The sequence below is a fragment of the Microcaecilia unicolor genome, chromosome 2, assembly GCF_901765095.1.
Source record: "Microcaecilia unicolor chromosome 2, aMicUni1.1, whole genome shotgun sequence".
Classification (NCBI taxonomy): domain Eukaryota; kingdom Metazoa; phylum Chordata; class Amphibia; order Gymnophiona; family Siphonopidae; genus Microcaecilia; species Microcaecilia unicolor.
In genome coordinates this window covers 68,776,010-68,796,695 of record NC_044032.1, presented here as the reverse complement: position 1 = coordinate 68,796,695, position 20,686 = coordinate 68,776,010, and the positions used below count along the sequence as shown (strand labels likewise).

General features: G+C 42.0%; 1 protein-coding gene across 2 annotated transcripts in view; it reads left to right on the top strand.

Moving 5' to 3' along the window:
- The window catches only part of C1QTNF3 (C1q and TNF related 3), a 58,723-nt gene that overhangs the window by 9,533 nt on the left and 28,504 nt on the right, over positions 1 to 20,686 (top strand). For both annotated transcript variants that reach the window (XM_030192126.1, XM_030192127.1), the window contains exon 3: positions 5,184 to 5,338. In XM_030192126.1, the coding sequence (XP_030047986.1) occupies positions 5,184 to 5,338 (155 nt within the window). The remainder of the gene's footprint in view (positions 1 to 5,183; positions 5,339 to 20,686) is intronic.

Sequence of the window (20,686 nt, the reverse complement as noted above, 5' to 3'; positions counted from 1 at the left end):
TTTTCTTAAAACTTTTTGTTACTGGTAATACATTTATAGAATATGCAAAACTTTTATTCATACTGCTATAAACAATTGCACCTAAAATCAGCATTTTTTTGACCGTTAAGGTTGATCTGGCTGGGGTCCCTACTTTGTCCTGGGTGAACTCTGTTGCTCCTGAGGAAGCCAAGTAGCGAAATATGGATCTATATTGAGGAAAGACTTTGACCTGAGGATTTTGTGCTGATAACAGAAGATTTGGTGAATCTTTTAATCTTTAGAGCTTGAAAGAGGAGGGGGTGATATTCCTCATGGGCTTTTTCATATAGTCCTGATCAAGGAGGTTTGCTTTTGGACATCCCTGAACAAATGATAATATTTTGGTTTGTTTCAAACTACTTCAAGACAGTGATTTGGAAGCACTAACAGTTTGCTCTTCACTGATTTGGGAACATTTTTGTGGCCTGTGACATTGCTGTTATAGACTGTGGTTAGGTCTTAAGAGATCGATTTATGAGAATATCTTTAGTGCATCAGATTCCCTCATTTCATCTCCTTAGTTTGATAGTGGATTTTAAATGCAATTGTTATATAGTGGTATGAATAAAAGTTTTGCATATTCTATAAATGTATTACCAGTAACAACAATTTTTGAGTTATAGCTTATGGTTCTAGTATTAATAATTTGATTTACCCCGTATTTTTAGTTCTAGTGGTGTGTTTATAAATGACACACAAATACCTGTTCTTACCAGCCCATATAAGCACAGAGTTATACCTGCCTTCGAGCAGGTGTAAATGTTTGTGCCAACTTTCCCCGGGGAAAATGTTATAAAAACATATAGGCAAATACGTTGCTTTATAAAAATAGATACTTAGGTAACTTATGTTTGGTGTCCTGCTGGAGCCTCACTTTTTTCCAGTGGTTTTTGTTACACTGAAAGTTGGCTTTATTGCTTGCTTGCTTGATTGATTGATTGATTTATTGGGATTTATTAAACGCCTTTATGAAGAGATTCACCCATTTATGTACTTTGGATCTCATTATTAACATCCTGATGTTTTTAGACTTATCTATCTGGTGACCCCTGAAGTAGGCTTTGCGCCAAAACATGGCCCAAAGTGTTGACATCTTTGGAGGACCCAGATTTTACATTGTTAGTGACTGCTGATACATTGAGAAACTGTTGATGTACTGTTGAAGAATAAAGTTTTATGAAGCTTGGACTTCTTTCCTGCCTGATTTATCCTGGAACATTCTTCTTCCACCCTCTTTGTACCCTTTCCTGCCTATATGCCAGTTTAAAATTACCTTAATAGAGGCTAATATTATAACAGGGCACTCATGTGAAAAGCCCAAAAACGTACCTATTTTAAGCGTATTTTATAAAGGCACACAGCTATAATATTATATAGTTAAAGTGGATTACAATAATTTTGTACTCTAGGCCTTCAGAGGTATTTGATAAATATTTATGACTCCTAATGATTATGACTCCTAATGAGAGACACCAGCAATCTTCATCATGTCAATAATCTATATATATAAAACTCACCCTCAACGTTCTATTGGCTTCTGACGTCACTGAAGCCAAGGTTCGTATGCTCGAAGCTCTGAAGCCTCGAAAAACACAGTCTCTGGGTCCCGCCCTCGCATCAAATGTTATGATATTGAGGGCGGAGGCGGATCAATTCACCAACATCGACGACGGGTGGGGGGGCGGGGGCCACAGGAAAGCCTTGCTAGCGCCCGTTTCATTGGCTCCAGAAATGGGCCTTTTTTTTTTACTAGTATTCAATATTCAGTAATCTTCAATAATTTTCAATAACAATATTGTTCTTCAGTGGCAAATACCTCTGAAAGTCCACCTCTGAAGGCCCACAGTGAAAAATGATTGCAATCTAATTTGTTGACTGATGTGGAGAAGCATTTTTCATATGACTTTTAAATCCAACTTTGGACGTTTTGCTGAAAATGTTCAAAAATCAAATGTTTTGTGCTCAGTGCATTTTTCTTTCTTGACCATTTTTGAAAGAAAAAAAATCCACAGGAAAAACACACAAAAACAAGCCATGGGGGGGGGGGGGGGGGGGGGGGGGAGGGTGTGGACTGGCCACACAGATATCCCAGCAGAGCAGTGGGGCACTCTACGGGGCACTGCAGTGGACTTCATATAAAAGGTCCCAAGTACACTTCTCACCATTACCCCCTCATATTAGATGGGGGAGCCCTTCAAAACCCAGCAAAAACTTACTGTACCCAACTATACACCACTAAAATAGCCCTTATACCTGCAGGTGTCACCTATATGTGGGTTCAGTAGGTTTTTGGTGGGTGCAACAGGGTGGATACCCTGGAGGGTTTGAAAGACATGAGGAAGAACCTAGCGAAGCTGGAGGAATGGTCCGATATTTGGCAACATAGTAACATAGTAAATGACAACAGATAAAGACCTGTACAGTCCATCCAGTCTGCCCAACAAGATAAACTCATTTTACATGGTATGTAATACTTTATATTTATTTTATTTATTGCATTTGTATCCCACATTTTCCCACCTCTTTGCAGGCTCAATGTGGCTTACAATACATCATGGATAGTTGAAATGAGAAGAGAGTAGACATATGGTGTTACATAAGGATTTTGAGTTACATGGTAATGGAATAAAAGATAGTAATATAATAGAAGGCATTATTAACATTTCTGGATATATTTCTGGATATATATGTATACCCGAGTTTGATTTGTCCCTACCTTTCTCAGGGCACAGACCGTAAAAGTCTGCCCAGCACTGTTCCTGTACTAAAAGTTCTGAAGCTAATGTTGAAGCCCCTTAAAGTTTACACTCCAGCCCATCCATATTTATTCAGTCACTCTCAGGGCACAGATCGTAGAAGTCCGCCCTACACCAGTTTTACTCTCCAAATACCGGTGTCACCACCCAATCTCCACTAAGATTCCGTAGATCCATTCCTTCTAAACAGGATTCCTTTGTGTTTATCCCATGCATGTTTGAATTCCATTAGTGTTTTCATCTCCACCACCTCCCGCGGGAGGGCAATCCATGCATCTACCACCCTTTCCGTGAAAAAATACTTCCTGACATTACTCCTGAGTCTGCCCCTATTCAACCTCAATTCATGTCCTCTACTTCTACCACCTTCCCGTCTCCAGAAAAGGTTCTATTGCAGATTAATACCTTTTAAATATTTGAACATCTGTATCATGTCATCACTGTTTCTCCTTTCCTCCAAGGTATACATGTTCAGGACGGCAAGTCTTTCCTTGTACGGTTTGCAACGCAAATCACATACCATGTTTGTAGCTTTGCAATTAAGATTTAATGCTAAAGAATGCAGGGTCATGCACTTGGGTCACAAGAATCCGAGGGAACGGGACAATATAGGGGGTGAAGTGCTTCTGTTACAAAAGAAGAGCGGGACTTGGGGGTGATTGTGTCTGATTACCTTAAAGCTTCCAAACAAGTAGAAAAAATGATGGTCAAAACCAGAAGGATGCTTGGGTGCATAAAAAGAGGGATGACCAGCAGGAAAAAAGAGGTGATAGTGCCCTTGTATAAGTCTCTGGTGAGGCCCCATTTAGAGTACTGTGTGCAGTTCTGGAGACCGCACCTACGGAAAGATATAAACAGGATGGAGTCAGTCCAGAGGGCAGCTACAAAATTGGTAAGCGGTCTTGAACACACAAAAAAAAATAGGGACATGCTTATGAACCTCAACATGTATATGCTGGAAGAGAGGAGATATGATAGAGACATCTAAATATCTCAGGGGCACTAATGTACAGGAAGTGAGACTTTTTCAACTGAAGGAAAATTCTGGACCAAGGGGGCATACGATGAAGTTAAGAGGGAATAGGCTTAGGAAGAATCTAAGAAGTATTATTTCATGGAAAGGGTGGTAGAAGTGTGGAATGGCCTCCCGGTGGAGGTCATGGAGTCGATGACTGTGTCAGAATTTAAGAAAGCGTGGGATAAGCGTGGGAAAAGGAAGAGTTGGGGTTTACAGAGGATGGGCAGGCTGGATAGGCCATTTGGCCTTTATCTGCTGTCATGTTTCTATGTTTCTATATTTCTATGTTTTGGAGGGCTCACACTTTCTAACAGAAGTTAGAGTGCGAAATAGGCTTGGGTTCCACTGTACCAACACTAGGCTATTTCAGGGACCTGATCGCTTTTCTAATAGGACTGGCCATAATATCTGGAGCTGTCATAGAGGCTGGTATGTACTGTTTCTTTCACATCCTTGGCGGGTGGGAGGGGTCAGTTGCCACTGAGGGAGTAAGGGGGCTCATGTCTTAATCCCTCCAGTGGTTATCTGATCATTTATGGAACCTTTTTATGACTCAGTTGTGACTGAAAGAGGTCCAGACCACACACGTGTAGCCCTGGATGTTTTTGCTTTGTTCCATTATGGCAGAAAAAGCATCCAAGTTATGGAAACGCCCAAATCCAGCACCCAACATGTCCCCTTGTGATTTGGATGCACTGCAGATGAACTGCGAAGAAAAACATCTTAACAATGTGTTTTGAAAAAAGTGATTTGGACATTTCTGCAAGAAAAACGTCCATCTGCCACTTTGTGTCGGTTTTTAGATATTTTTCTGTTTGGAAAATGAGCCCCATATTATTATAGCATGTGGTTTAATTAAAAATTCAAAATATGCTTTCATACTAGACTTTTTAAAAGATATTTTATGAAGGCACTATAAGGCACCCAATTCCTCATGCACAAATTTATGCCTGCTTCAAAGAAGGAATAAATGTATGTGTGTTTACTAATGTGTTTTATGAAATATACATGTGCATCATAATTTCACCCCGGTTCTACCCAAACTAAATCCCTGAGTATGCTTACATGTGGCACATGTGAAAGCATGCACCATCAAATACTTATTTGTGCATATTTTTGGTCATGCAAATTGGTGGAAGATAAAACATTCTGTACACATGGAAAATGCTTTATTAAAATTATTAAATCCATAATGACTACCATGTCCTTATAGTTCATCCTCTCGCTTTCAGAAGCAGCAAATTTCATGCATGCAAAATACCAAAGTTTGAACCTATTGCAGCATGAGTTTGCAGTTTGAGTTTTCGAAAGGGAGGGCAGAGAAAGATGGAAGTTCTACATTCTGTTTCTTGTTGGGGCTGTTCATTTATTTATTTCTTAACAATTAGGAAATCATGGGAACAATGGAAATAATGGTGCAACAGGACAAGAAGGACAGAGAGGTGAAAAAGGAGATAAAGGGGACCTGGGCCCAAGAGGAGAACGTGGAAATCAGGGCTTGAAAGGAGAGAAGGGTCATCCAGGCATTCCACCAGAACTTCAGGTATATTTTCTGAACATGTGATTAAAAATGTTATTTACTGTGGCATTCTATGCAGAAAAAGTAATCACACTTCTTATTTATATAAATATGCACGTAGATATGTGATGCAAGGTTCCACATTAGGAGTCACTGTCCAGGAAAAGGATTTAAGTGTCATCATTGATGATACGTTGAAACCCTCCTCTCGATTTGCACTGCAGTAGTGTCAGAATTAGAAAAGGTACCGAGAAAGGCAACGAAAATGATAAAGGAGATGGGATGACTTCCCTATGAGGAAAGACTAAAGCAGCTAGGGCTCTTCAGCTTGGAGAAGAGACAGCTGAGGGGAGATATGACAGAGGTCTATAAATTACTGATTGGAGTGGAACAGGTAAAGGTGAGCTGCTTGCTTACTCATTCCAAAAATACTAGGACTAGGGGACACGGAATGAAGCTATTAAGTAGTAAATAGTAAACTTAAAACAAACCAGAGAAAATATGTATTTCTCTCAACATTAAACTCTGGAATTTGTTGTCAGAGAATGTGGTAACTTCCTTAAAGAAAAGTCCATAAGCCATTATTAAGATGGACTTGGAAAAATCTACTGCTTATTTCTAGGATAAGCAGAATAAAATCTGTTTTAATGTTCTGGAATGTTGCCAGATACTTGTGACATGGATTAGCCACTGTTGGAAACAGGATACTGGGCTAGATGGACCTTTGGTCTGTCCCAATATGGCAACGCTTATATTCTTATATTAAGAGGCTCATTTTCAAAGCACATAGACTTACAAAGTTACATATGTTACTGTGGGGCTCATTTTCAAAAGAGAAAAATGTCTAAAAAGTGACATAAAACACCATTTGGATGTTTTTCTCACAAAAACGTCCAAATCAGAATAGTGTAGTGGTCGGTGCAGTAGACAGTGGGGGACCCAGGTCCCTATCTCCCTTTACCTGTCACACTTGTGGTGGAAACTGTGACCTCTCTCAAGGTCACCAAAACCCTACTGTACCCACATATAGGTGCCCCTTTCAACCATAAGGGCTATTGTAGTGGTGTACAGTGGGGAACAGTGGGTTTTGGGTGGATTTTGGATGGCCCAGGGGACAAGATAAGGGAGCAAAGGTGAGATGAGTACCTTGGAGCATTTTTATGAAGTGCACAGAAGTGCCCTCTAGGGTGCCCCATTCTCTCCTGGGATGTCTGGTGGTCCAGTCTAGTAAAAATGCTGGCTCCTCCTACATCCCAATGGCATGAATCTCTAAGTTTTGCACTTATTAGGTTTCGAAAATGGACCAAGAAACAAAATGTCCAAAGCACAAAACCTTGTTCGAAACAGTATGTTAAAAAAAAAAGATATGACTTTTTCGAAAATGACCTTCTTTCCTATTCAGATTTTGGATGTTTTGTGCAAAACGTCCAAAATTGGACAGACATCTTATCAAAAATGCCCCTCTATGTAACTTTGTATATCTATGTGCTTTGAAAATGAACACCTTTATGTCTTAAATTAATTCATTATGTTTGTGACTTACCAAATTCAATTAACTAGCATATTTCTAGAAAATTAGTCTAGCATGTCTTATAAGGAAATTAGAATTTGTTTTCAGAATGTATTAACATTTTGATGAAGAAAAGGGTAATTGAAACTGAGGCTCCAGTGGCTGCATGAAAGCAGATCTACTTGGTGCTCTTTCCTGGAAACTACTTTGGTATTGATCCTTTCTTGTGATTTTCAACTAATATAAAAAGAGGGTTTAAGGGCTGGTTCTATCAGTCCATCTATCTGAAGGCATGATAACATTCACAAAAATTCTCCAGTTCAATGTAAATTCTGAGTGGTGGCGTGGCGTGGCGTGGCGGGGAGGAAAGGAGGGCAGAATTGGATCACAGACTAAACACCAACACTAATGCACAAGCACAGTTTTCACTCTCGTCCTCGTTTTGTAGGGAGACACATTTATCCAAATGAAGCATAATAAATGTGAGAACATTCACTGGAGTTTTATTCCTAATACCTTCTCCCTCAACTCCAGAAATGAAATTAATAAAAAGAAATAAATGCAGCATTTAGACTAACAATCAGTGACTCTATGCTTCTCAAGCCCATGGGTGTCTTGGTGTTTACCGCCAGCTGATTTCTACTGTGAGTTAAAAACACAACCGTGGCTTAGTAAAAGATCCCCCTAAGTGCTTTGTTTAATCATTTGTTAACACTAAAACCAAGAGCAAATACAACCAGTTCTTGTCATGTATCACTTCTTTTATATCTTCCCTTCCAGCTTTACCAGTTTGATAAGTAGTGGATGTAATTTTTGGGTTCTTAATCTAATTCTGATCAAAAGCCTCTTCGGTGTTTACAATGAGTGCTCTGTGGCTGGTCATTACCTAAGCTGAATGAGCTCTGAAAGTGCAGATAGAGATGGATGTGGGAGTGAGCTGAGACTCTGGCAAGCTGTTATTGTTTTGTTCTCCTAGTCTTCTCTTTCCCTTCTGTTGCTCTCTTCTTCAGCTTCCTTGTTACATTGTTCAAAAACCATTTCTAAAATGGATCAAAGTACAGTGTTGGTTTCAACTAGATCATGCTAATCCTTCAGTTAAATAATTTAGGGACCCTTTTACTAAGTTGCTCTAAAAAGTAGCCAGTGCTATCCCCAGCATGGGTCTTTCCCACAAGCTGAGACCACATTTAGTGTGGCAGTAAAATGACCCAATTTCCATTATTCCCATTAATGGCTTTGTGCTAATTTCCCCATTAGTGCATGAGCATCTACTGATACCTATTTTCTAGGTGGTAAGGGCTCACCCACTAACCATGTGCCTACTCTCTGCTCCATGGGAAGCGCACACCAATCCCAAAACTACTGCAGGATACCTGAGCGTGCCCTGCGGTAGTACTTTTAACCTGTAGTATGCACATGTTAGTGCTTACCGAAGCTTAGTACTTAAGGACTTAAAAACATAAGAATAGCCATACTGGGTCAGACCAGTGGTTCATCTAGCCTAGCATCCTGCTTCCAGCAGTGACTAATCCAAGTCACAAGTACCGGGCAGAACCCCAATTAGTAGTGACAATCCATGCTACCAATCCCGAGGCAAGCAGTGGCTTCCCTCATGACCATCTCAATAACAGACTTTTTCTCCAGGAACTTGTCCAAACCTGTTTTGAAGCCAGATATAATGACCGCCATTATCACATCCTCCAGCAACAAGTTCCAGAGCATAACTATTCTTTAAGTGAAAAAATATTTCCTCCAATTTGTTTTAAAAGAATTTCCATGCAATTTCATTGAGTGTCCCCTGGTCTTTGTACTTTTTGAATGAGGGAAAAATTGATTTACCTCCACCTGTTCTACACCACTTAGTATTTTGTAGACCTCAATCATATCCCCTTCTTGGCCATCTCTTTTCTGGTGCTAATGGCCTCTAGCACTCACATTTACTTCTGAGCATTGGGGCCCCAGAAACTGAGCCAGTAGGAGGTAATTGATTCTCCTCCTGCCCGTTTAGACTTAGGTTGCATTTAAAAGGAGGGGGGGGGGGGGGGGGCAATGGTGGTGGGCTCTCATTGGATGGTCTTTGGTTGGGTGTTACAGGGATAGATTTTCAGGGAGAGGTCTTTTTGTGAGGATGGTCTGAGTAACTTTGGGAGGGCCCAGGAAACATCCTACACTCCCCTTTTGTAAACTACTAGCATATCCAATAGGGTAGCTTGCAATTTGAACAGCATCTTAGTTTTATACTCTACAGCCTTGGTCTTCTCTCTCAGTCCTGGAGGGTCACCACTAGGTCAGGTTTTCAGGACATCCCTAATGAATATGCATAAGAGAGGTTTCCATACAATGAGAGTAGTAGGTATGTAAATCTCTGTCATGCATGCTCATTAAGGATATCATGAAAACCTGGACCGTTGATGGCCCTTAAAGATTGGGAGTGAAGACCAACACTCCAAGAGCTTGGTTTTATAACTACCACTACCGCTACTTGTCATTTTTATAGTTTTACTAGATACACACTGCAGTGGACACAAAAACAATCCTTACTTGAGAGAGCTTACAATCTATCCAACACACATAGATCAGATGAATAGATTAGTTTCATATATTATGAGAATGATTAAAACAACATGGATATTAAATAGACAAATAAAGCGTTAAGATTTACAGACAGCCTTAAACAAGTGTGCTTTCAGCATAGATGAAACATGACATGCTGACTCAGGAAATCTATTTCAGGATTAAGGCACAGCAAGATGGAAGGAACAGAGTCTGGAGTTGATGGAGGAAGAAAAAGGCACAGATAAGACTGACTTACCTGTTGATTGGAGTTCCCTGGGAGGGTTGTAGAAAGGGATAAGAAAGGAAAGATACTGAGAAGCTGCAGAACATGTAAATCAGTAAAAGGAGGTTGAACTGTATGGGAAAATGAATACATAGCCAATGAAGTTGGTTTAGAAGAGTGGTTAAGTGAGTGTAGTGACATTGGTGGAAGATAAGTCAAGCAGCAGAATTTGAAGGGAAGAGAGATGGTTTAGTGGGAGATTTGTAAGGAGAGGGTTGCAATATTCTAAGGGGAGGTGATGATAGTGTGGATAAGGTTTTGATGATGTTATAGAGAAAGAAATGACAGGTTTTAGCTTTCTGTTGGATAAGTGTAGAGAAGGAGAAAGAGGAGTCAAAGATAACCCCAAGGTTATAAGTGGATGAGACAGGGAGAATGTGAGTGTTATCCACAGATCTAGAGAACAGGTGAAGAGGAGAGTTGGGTTTAAGGGGAAAAATAAGAAGCGCAGTCTTGGTCATGTTCAGTTTCAGATAGCAGTGGGACATGTCAGACAAGCAGGCTGAGACTCGGGCCTGGATTCCCAGTGAAATTCCAAGTGTAGAGAAGTAGATCTGGGAGTCATCAACATAAAGATGGCACTGAAAATCATGGGAGGAGATCAGAGCACTAGATAAATAACTAAATTGATATAATCTCTAATACATCTTGTTTGACTGCTATTCTATCAACCTATCCATTCTGATGGTTTACAGTCCTAAAATATATCCAGTACAGACAGACAGACAGACAGACAGACAGACAGAGAAACTCTCTTAAATGACAAAACCATATAAAAACAGACCCCCCCCTCCAATTAACAAAGATGACATTGCAGACTAATACAACTTAATCAGTAGCTTCTCTCCCAACAAAAGCCTCTTATTAGGGTTTTTACTGCCTTTTGGAGTGGAAGAGTAGCCTAGTGGTTACTGCAGTGGACTTTGATCCTGGGGAGCTGAGTTCAATTCCCACTGCAGCTCCTTGTTATAGGGGTGATCCAGGAAGCCTAACATCAGTATCAGGCAAAATAATGTAAACTATTATAAAGAATAAAATTACAGAACACATAGACAAACATGGTTTAATGGGACACAGTCAGCATGGGTTCAGCCAAGGGAAGTCTTGCTTCACCAATTTGCTTCATTTCTTTGAAGGTGTGGATAAAGGTGAGCTGGTTGATGTAGTGTATCTAGATTTTCAGAAAGCTTTTGATAAAGTTCCTCATGAGAGTGAACAGTCATGGGATAAGAGACAATGTTCTGGTGTGGATTAGGAATTTGTTATTAGACAGAAAACAGAGGGCAGCTTTAAATGGCCATTTCTCTGAATGGAGGAGGGTGAACAGTGGAGTGCAGCAGGGATCAGTACTGGGACAGGTGCTATTTAACATATTTATAAATGATATGGAAATCGGAATGAAGTGATTAAATTTGCAGATGACACAAAACTATTCAAGTCTGTTAAAACACGTGCAGTCTGTGAAATATTGCAGGAAGACCTTGGGAATTTGGAAGACTGGAATCCAAATGGCAGATGAAATTTAATGTGGACAAATGAGGAACTTTGGCAAAAGCTTTCTAAGAATCTAGATACACTACCCGCCTTATTTTCGAAAGTATTGGGCGCCCATATTTCAACCCAAATCGGGAGATAGGCGCCCATCTCGCAAAGGCGCCCAAATCGGTATAATCGAAAGCCGTTTTGGGGCGTCTTCAACTGCAATCTGTCGCGTAAACGGGCAAAGTTGATGGGGGTGTGTCGGAGGCGTGGTGAAGGCAGGACTGGGGCGTGTTTATCGGTCGAGGAGAGATGAGCGCCTTCGGCCCATAATCGAAAAAAGAAAGGCGTTTTTACTGCAAATTTGGATCATTTTTTGGACCCTTTTTTTCATAAACAAGTCTCAAAAAAGTGCCCTAAATGACCAGATGACTACTGAAGGGAATCAGGGATGACCACTCCTGACTCCCCCAGTGGTCACTAACCCCCTCCCACCAAAATAAAAGAACTTTAACAACTTTTTTTGCCAGCCTGTATGCCAGCCTCAAATGTCATACCCAGCTCCATCACAGCAGTATGCAGGTCCCTGGAACACTTTTTAGTGGGTGCAGTGCACTTCACCCAGGTGGACCCAGGCCCATCCTCCCCCTACCTGTTACACTTGTGCTGGTAAATGGGACGCCCCCAAAACCCATTGTACCCACATGTAGGTGCCCCCCTTCACCCATAACTGCTATGGTAATGGTGTAGAGTTGTGGGCAGTGTGTTTTGGGGGGGGGGATTTGAGGGGCTCAGCACCAAAGCGATGGGAGCTATGGACTTGGGAGGTATTTAATTTTTTTTTCTAATTGTTAGAAGTGCCCCCTAGGGTGCCCGGTTGGTGTCCTGGCATGTGAGGGGGACCAGTGCACTATGAATCCTGGCCCCTCCCATGACCCAATGCCTTGGATTTGTTTGTTTTTGAGCTGGGCGCCTTCGGTTTCCATTATCGCTGAAAAATGAAACCGCCCAGCTCAAATCCGCACAAATCCGATGCATTTGCCGGGCACAAACCGTATTATCGAAAAAAAAGATGGGCGCCCATTTTTTCGAAAATACAGTCTGTCCCGCCCCGTCACGTACCCGTTCGCGGACATAGACGCCCATGGAGATGGGCGTTCGAATTCGATTATGCCCCTCCACGTCAACCTGCTCACCATTATCCATATGTTTATTCACTCTGTCAAAGAAATGAAGCAAATTGGTGAGGCAAGACCTCATTTGACTGAATCCATGCTGACTGTCCCACTAAACAATGTTTATCTATGTTTTCTGTAATTTTATTCTTTATATTAGTTTCCACTACCTTGCCTGGCACTGAAGTCAGGCTTACCGGTCTGTAATTTCCCAGATCACTCCTAGAACCCTTTTTAAAAATTGGCATTCTTATGTTCACATTTAAGATTCAAGGTTCAAGCCCATGTTTGAATTGCTGGGTCAGTATCTCGGAAGACCACTGTTTAGTTACTTATGATGTATATTGTGCCTAGCATTACTGTATATAACTGAGGATAGCTTAAAAAAAAAAGTAAAACCTACACAAAATGCATTATCTCTTCTACTCAACTGCAGCACAGGAACCTTGTACTTTAAAATGTAGAAAACTGTTTTTCTGAGAGAGCTACTGTAAGAAAGTTGAGAGTTTTAATACATCGGTCTCGGTAGGGGTGGTAGAACACAGAGTCTAATGAAATGGGAAAATGGTAGCGAAGTAATTACCCTGCTTTCAAAATGTTCATGGAGGCCTATAAAATAACCTTGCTTTATTTTATCCTGCCTCAGTTACAGCTCCTTCTAGTCTAGCAAGTAGCTCTGTATATGAGTACCTAGAGGGTTCACTCCGTGATTCTCAGTTGTGAACTGTTAATGGTTTGAAATCAGCAGGCTTGTTACAACATCTTGTGCTCCTTGAAGATATTCTCTGTGCCTTTAATATTAGCAGACTGATATTTTTGTTTATATTTTGCTATGTATCTACTGGATTGATGAACAGCCTACGCTCCTGAATTAATTTAGACTTTGCATGGTTAGAGAATCAGCAAACTCTATGTTATGCTTTCTTTTTAAAAAAAATATGAATGCACGTTGATTTACTCCAATTCGGTCCTGCCAAAAATCAACTGATGTACATGTAACCCGTACTTGCCCGGATCAGCATCAAGCAGGTTTCTTTAAGATATTTTTACAATTTGTAAGGAGGTCAGAGCCGGGACCATTTTGAACTGGGAGGCCGGTTGGCACCACAACCCACTCACTCAGCACTCTCCTCTTTCAATAAAGCAGTCGAGTCCCGAATGCTAGTTCTGAACAAAAAGGTATACTGTAACTTGAATGCTTCAGTGAAAACTTGAGGCAAATGCTCAGTAGCAAGTATATACAGCAGCAGTAAATTAAGAAAAATGTTTTAATACTCACAGTGTTTGGTAGGTTTTCTTAGGGGCACTCTCTTGGAAGAAGGTTTCCAAACACAGTCCTTTCTTGAGCTTTCCACCTTTTGAGAACCCCTGTCTCCAGATGGTGAACATCTGTGTAAATCTTTAAGTCTTTTAGGGGTCTATATTCAAAACAATTTAACTGGCCAGGAGAGATTCCTAGATGGTTAAATCACTTGTGTGGGGCTATCTGATGATATTCAGTGACACCTAACTGATTAGTGATGCTGAAAATCAGCACCAACCACTAAACTGAAAACTGGCTATTTTGTGCATAAAGCACATTCCTATCTTTATCTGGTTTTGCTTAAGCAGTTAACTGCTGAGTATCACACTTAACAGGGTAAGAAATAGCCAGCCATATAAACCTGAATATTTAATGCTGGTGCCTGAACATGGCCTGCCATAACACCGGCAGCGGCCAAAAAAACCCGCTGACTGCTGCTGACTGGATATTTACCTCTAAGCAGGGTCATAGCCAGAACTTCATCTTTTTTTGGGGGGGGGGAGGGGGCTCAGGGTGACTGGGAGGGTCATGCATTTCCTATCAGTTTTTTTCCCTCCTACGCACTTGCCCCACCCTGCCTGCCCCATGGTTGCTGCCATCGCATCATGCTTTGCTGGCAGGAATGCCCAAGCTCCACCAGCCAATGTGATTCTCTGCTACAGCCCGAGCCCATGCTGCCTGAGCAGCGAGGAAGTTTGCAAGGTGCTCCAGCCATTGATGCTTGCACTGCCATGCATGCTTAGTTCAATGCATGAAATGAACATTGCCAGAAGTGCTGGTGTCGGTGTCTGGAGCACCACACCAACTTCCTGCTGCTCAGGCAGAATGGGCAGGGACTTGGGTGGTGAATGTCTTAGGCTGGCGGATCTGTTTAGCTGGCGGGGCTTAGGCATCCCTGCCAGCCACGCATCTGGTGCTGCAATTTTGGAGGGGACTTGAACCGAAAGTGGGGGGGGAGGGAAGGCTATATCCCATGGCTACATCCTTGCCCATTAAGTTTTAAAGCATCACTCTTTGATCCTTCAAGCACAAAGTCCTTGGTAGATGGGATCATTCCCCAGATGGGACTCTGTTGCTAATTTCCTTTTCCTTATATTTATATATCTGGGACCCTCTTCTGATCTGGTCCCTGTTCCAGGTTCCACCAGAGCAGCAGCTGATTTATTATTATTTATTTATTATTATTATTATTAGAATTTATTTACTGCCTTTTTGAAGGAATTCACTCAAGGCGATGTACAGTAAGAATAGATCAAACATGAGCAATAGGCAATTACAGCAGTAAAAATATTCAAGTAACAACACAAAGTATGGTGTGGTATACTATTTATTTATTTATTACATTTGTATCCCGCGCTTTCCCACTCATCACAGGCTCAATGCGGCTTACATAGTAACAAAAGAATACAATCTGTAGTATCAGAATCAACAAAGGAGGTATGTGGTAGAACAAATGGACAAGGGATAAATAGGATAAAAGAGGTATGAAAGAAAGGATAGGTAAGGACGTAGAGCAGTGGCGTTCCTAGGGGGGCTGACACCTGGGGCGGATCACCGATGCGCCCGCCCCCCCGGGTGCAGCGATGCCCCCCGGCGAAAGAACTCCCGATCCCCCGCGAAAGAACCCCCCCCCCCGGTGCACGCTGTTGGGGGGGGTGCCGCGTGCCTGCCGGCTCTTCGTTTTCATGCTCCCTCTGCCCCGGAACAGGAAGTAACCTGTTCCGGGGCAAAGGGAGCATGAAAACGAAGAGCCGGCAGGCGCGTGACACTCCCCCAGCGGCATGCACCCGGGGCGGACTGCCCCCACCGCCGCCCCCTTGGTACGCCACTGACGAAGAGCGATAAAGAAGAGGTAGGGGAAGAGTGTGGAGGGTAAGAAGATTGGTAGGAGGTAATTTCTAAGTCATTGTTGTTAATGATAAGATGAACCGGTAAATGGATGGGTTGCTTATGTTTGCTTATGGTAGGTCAAGTCGTTCGGGTAAATCTGTTTGAATAGATGGGTTTTCAATAGTTTCCTAAATGGAAGATACTCACTAGTTGATCGAATGTATCTGGGTAGAGAATTCCAGAGTTGGGATCCCAGGTAGGGGAAATTAGATGCATGATATGTTTTATACTTTAGTCCTTTGCAATTGGGAAGGTGCAGGTTAAGGTATGTTCGTGAAGATGTTGACCTGTTTCTGGATGGAAGATTTAAAAGATTGACCATGTAACTTGGTGATACTCCATGGATGATCTTGTGGATTAGTGTGATGGCCTTAAAGTTGACTGATTCTCTAATACCTGCAATGACCACACAATACGCAATAAAACACTACAATTGGCAGTGAAGGGTAAGGCAAAGTTGTAACACATAGATGAGCAAGAAAGCAGGAAGAATTAGAAAGTAATGTGACTGATTTGAAGAAAGTTGCACATGAGGTCAGAGAGATGGTTAAATATCATCGCTGCACCCTACGCCTGGAATAAACTTCCTGAGCCCCTACGTCTTGCCCCATCCTTGGCCACCTTTAAATCTAGACTGAAAGCCCACCTCTTTAACATTGCTTTTGACTCGTAACCACTTGTAACCACTCGCCTCCACCTACCCTCCTCTCCTCCTTCCTGTACACATTAATTGATTTGATATGCTTACTTTATTTTTTGTCTATTAGATTGTAAGCTCTTTGAGCAGGGACTGTCTTTCTTCTATGTTTGTGCAGTGCTGCATACGCCTTGTAGCGCTATAGAAATGCTAAATAGTAGTAGTAGTAGTAGTAATCTCAGCTAGGGTAGGAGTGGATAAACATGTCCTGCTGCAGTATGTGCAGCCCGAGTCAATACTTGTGCGTGTAAGTGAGACTAACAAGTTAGTTACTTCTTCCATTAAAGGCTTGGTTGAAGAGCCGAGCTTTCACCTGCTTCCTGAAGTACAGATAGTCTTGTGTCAAGTGGAGCCTTTCAGGCAATGCATTCCACAGTGTGAGGAGGCTCGCTGTGGGTATCACATCATGTAATGTCTTTTGGAGAGGGTGTAGTTAGTGAAAGTCCTTGGGAGGACCTTAGTGTCCTTGACGGTGTGTAGAGGATCATCCTATTCTTCAGGTACTCGGGGCCATTTCCTTTCAGGGCCTTGAAGATCATACATACAGTTTTAAATTTAGCCCTTATTGTACTGGTAGCCAGTGAAGTTTTTGCAAAAATGGTGTGATGTGGTTACATCGCTTGCAACCTTCTATGAGTCTTGCTGCTGCATTCTGAATCAACTGGAGCTGGTGCAGGCCCTTTGTAGTCAGACCATTGTATAGTGCATTGCAGTAATCCAGTCTTGATGTTACCGTGGCATGCACAACTAGGATAAGATTTACCTTCTGATGTAAGGAGAGAGGCAGTGTAGCTGTCGCAAATAGCAGAATCAGCTCTTGAAGGTTGCTTGGATTTGGGGAATCAGAGTAAGTGTTGAATCTAACTGTATTCCAAGGTTCCTGACTTGTGATTTGAGGGGGAGTTCATACTTCCCAAAAGGGATTTTGATGTCAGGTATGTATCCACTTGTGTTAGGGACCCAGAGATGCTCGGTTTCACTTGGGTTCAGGCAAAGTTTGTTGTGTTTAGCCCATTCTTGAATTGATGTTAGACAAGTAATCAGCTTATTCAAGGCTGTAGGTAAGCCAGGTTCAATGGGTATGAGTAGCTGCACATCATCCGCATAGATGTAGAACTGAGTGTCTATTGACCGAATCAGTTCAGCTAGTGGCTTGAGGTAGATATTGAACAGAATAGGTGATAGTATCGATCCTTGTGGTACCCCGCAGGTCATTGTCCTTGGTGGTGATGAGTTGCTGCCAAGCATTATGGATTGTTGCCTGTCTGATAGATAGGATCTGAACCAGGCAAGTGCTGTTCCATTCATACCTGTTTCTGTCAGTAGTGCTAGCAAGATATCATGATCCACAGTGTCAAAAGCTGCTGAGAAATCTAGCAGTAATAACATTGAGGTGAATCCCTTGTCTCGGTTTCTGTGAAGATCATCTAGCAGGGATACGAGGATCGTTTCTGTTCCATAACCGGGTCTGAATCCAGATTGACATGGATCTAGCCAGTTACTCTTTTCTAGCCATTCATTCAGTTGAACACAGACTGTTTGTTCTATGAGTTTCCCTAGAAACGGGATGTTGGATATTGGCCTGTAACTTTCAAGTTTGTCCTGGTCAAGGTTGTTTTTCTTCAGCAGAGGGCGAACCACTGCCCTTTTTAATGCTGTTGGTAGTTGCCCATTAGAAAGAGAGGTGTTCACAATTTTTGTGGCGCCTTCTATAAGGCCCATACTTGCCTGCTGCACTATCTTTGCTGGGCAGGGATCGTGGGAGCAGGTAGTTGGTTGAAGGTCTCTTAGGATTTTGTCAAGGCTCTCCTCTGCCATTAGGTTAAAAGTGTTCCATCTGTCTCTGTTAGGAGGGGGTGAGTTTGTGCATCCCTGGTTGGGCACTGGGTGGGATTGCCTGTAAATCCTGGTGGAGACTTTTAATTTTGTTGGCAAAGTATGCAGCAAAATCATTGCAGTTCAGTTTAGACTGGGCAGGCTGGTTTTGTTGTGGGGGTTGCAGTAGGCCGTTTACTATACTGAACAGCTGCTTGGTTGAATTGGCAGCCTGTGCAATGCACTGAGAGAAATACTGTTTTTTGGTTGCTGTTAAGGCTTGGTGGTACTTTGCCATGTGCTTCCTGCAGTTTAGCCTGTCTTCATCCAGGTGAGATTTGCGCAATCTCCTTTCCAGCTTTCGTCCTTCGCGTTTAAGGATCTGAAGTTCTGGATAAAACCAAGGTGAGCGTTCGTGAGTAGGGCATAAGACCTTTTTTAGTGGTGCTGTTTTCTCTAAGGTCTTGGCTAAGTGTGTATTCCAGATGTCAACTTGTTCTGACATTGTTGTCTTTTCATCTACATGTGGATAGTCCAAGGCCTCTAGGAAATTCTCAGCGGTCAGCTTTTTTTTTTGTCTCTGATCTCCTTCCAAACTCTGAGAGGTGCCATTTGTTTCAGGTGGTCACTTAGGGAGAATTTAATTTGAAAATGGTCTGACCATGATAGGGGTGTTATTTCAATACTGTTATCCCAGAATTCTGGGATATCCACCCCTTTGTAGAATACCAGGTCTAGTATTTGACCCTTTTTGTGGGTTGGAGAATTGATCACCTGTGTAAATCCTAGTGCTGTCATCATGTCCAGAAAGGCAGCTGTGGTGGTATCTGGGGTTTTGATGTGTAGATTGAAGTCTCCCATGATCACCAGCCTAGGGTAATTCAGGGTCACTTGAGTAATCAGGTCTAGGAGTTCTTGCACAGATAATGTGTTGTTACGAGGTGCTCTGTATACCATGAGCAGCCAGATTGGCTTCTCCTCTTCAAGTTGGATTAAAAGAGATTCTGATCCATGTAGCTGGGGGATGGATATTCTGCGCAGTTTAATTGTGTCCCAAATCAAGACTGCTACCCCTCCACCCTGTCTTGCTTGTCTTGGTTGATGTTGGATGTTGAAAGCTGTTGGGCATAGTTCAGCCAGTGGTAAACCCCCACTTTCTTCTAGCCAGGTTTCACTTATTCCTAGGATGTCAAGATGCTGTTCATTTATGGCATCATGGATAACCGAGGATTTCTTTGCAGCTGATCTGGCATTCACCAGTCCTATAGTTCCCAAGGGTGGTCTGGGGGTGCTGTGGGTAGCTTTGGTGTGACAATATGGTGATCTTTTAAGTACTATTATGTGGGTGTTTGACCTCTTGTACTTTTGCCTTTTCTTTGTGAGGGTTATGGCTTCCTCTCCCATACACCACTAGGATGCTTGCATGGCACATTTTTGTGTCAGAAGTTAGTTAGGCAAAATTTCACTGGATGGCGCGGCAATCCACTCTTTGGAGTACACCCTGTAGATCAGCAGTCTTCCTAGTTGGCAATACAGGGTTAAGGCTTTAACAGCTGAAAGAACAGACCTTTTAAAGTTATAAATTCAGACCAGGCCTGTGAGATCAAAGTCTTCCATCAAATACAGAAACAAATGGCTGCACTTGGCACTTCTATGTGAAATTCTTGGAGACAGTGCATAGGTTTCCTTTAGTTTTGAGGAATCTAAAAGATTCAGAGTTGTAGAAGTAGATTATGTAGTTAAAATACATTTTTAACTCACGGATTGCAGGTATGATCTTTAGAGTTTCTGGTTCTGATATCCTTGGATGGTCCAATTGATACAGGTTGCTGTAGACTTTTTCTTTATTGTCCCAGAGGAAGAATAGATGTAAATAAGGATCCAGCTCCAATCTTAGAGCATGAGGAGAGTTATTTAGGGGAGATAAAATTTCCTTTCTCCAGCCAAAAATAAATGGAAGAAGTTCCAAGTAAAATTGAGGACTGGTGCCTCAACACAGACTGAGCAGAAGTCAGTAAATGTTTGGCTTGTAAATAAGCAGAAAATAAGTAGAAAATGTAGCTATTTAATCTAAGTTGCAGAGCCTGATGTGAACCCTGCCAGAGTGATGCTCAGATGGTTGGTTTCTATTACTGCTTCCACACTCTCTTCCCCCCTGCATTGTCTGCTGTAGCCCAACATGAGATCCCCTTACATCAGGTGGTGCAGAGGTTACAGAGTACTACTACTAGTACTTATCATTTCTATAGCGCTACTAGACGTACGCACAAAACCAAGAAGCTCCTCCATGGGTTTACAAAAGTACATAAGTATTGCCACACTGGGACAGACCAAAGATCCATCAAGCTCAGTATCCTGTTTCCAACAGTGGACAATCCCGGTCACACATGCCTGGCAAGATCCCAGAAAAGCTCAATACATTTTATTATGCTTATCCCAGAAATAAGCAGTGGATTTTCCCAAGTCAATTTAATAATGGTCTGTAGACTTTTCCTTTAGGAAGTGGTCCAGACCCTTTTTAAACCCCGCTAACCGCCTTTACCACATTCTCTGGCAACAAATTCCAGAGTTTAATTAGACGTTGAGTGAAGAAAAGTTTTCTCCGATTCGTATTAAATTTACTACTTTGTAGCTTCATCGCATGCCCCCTAGTCCTAGTATTTT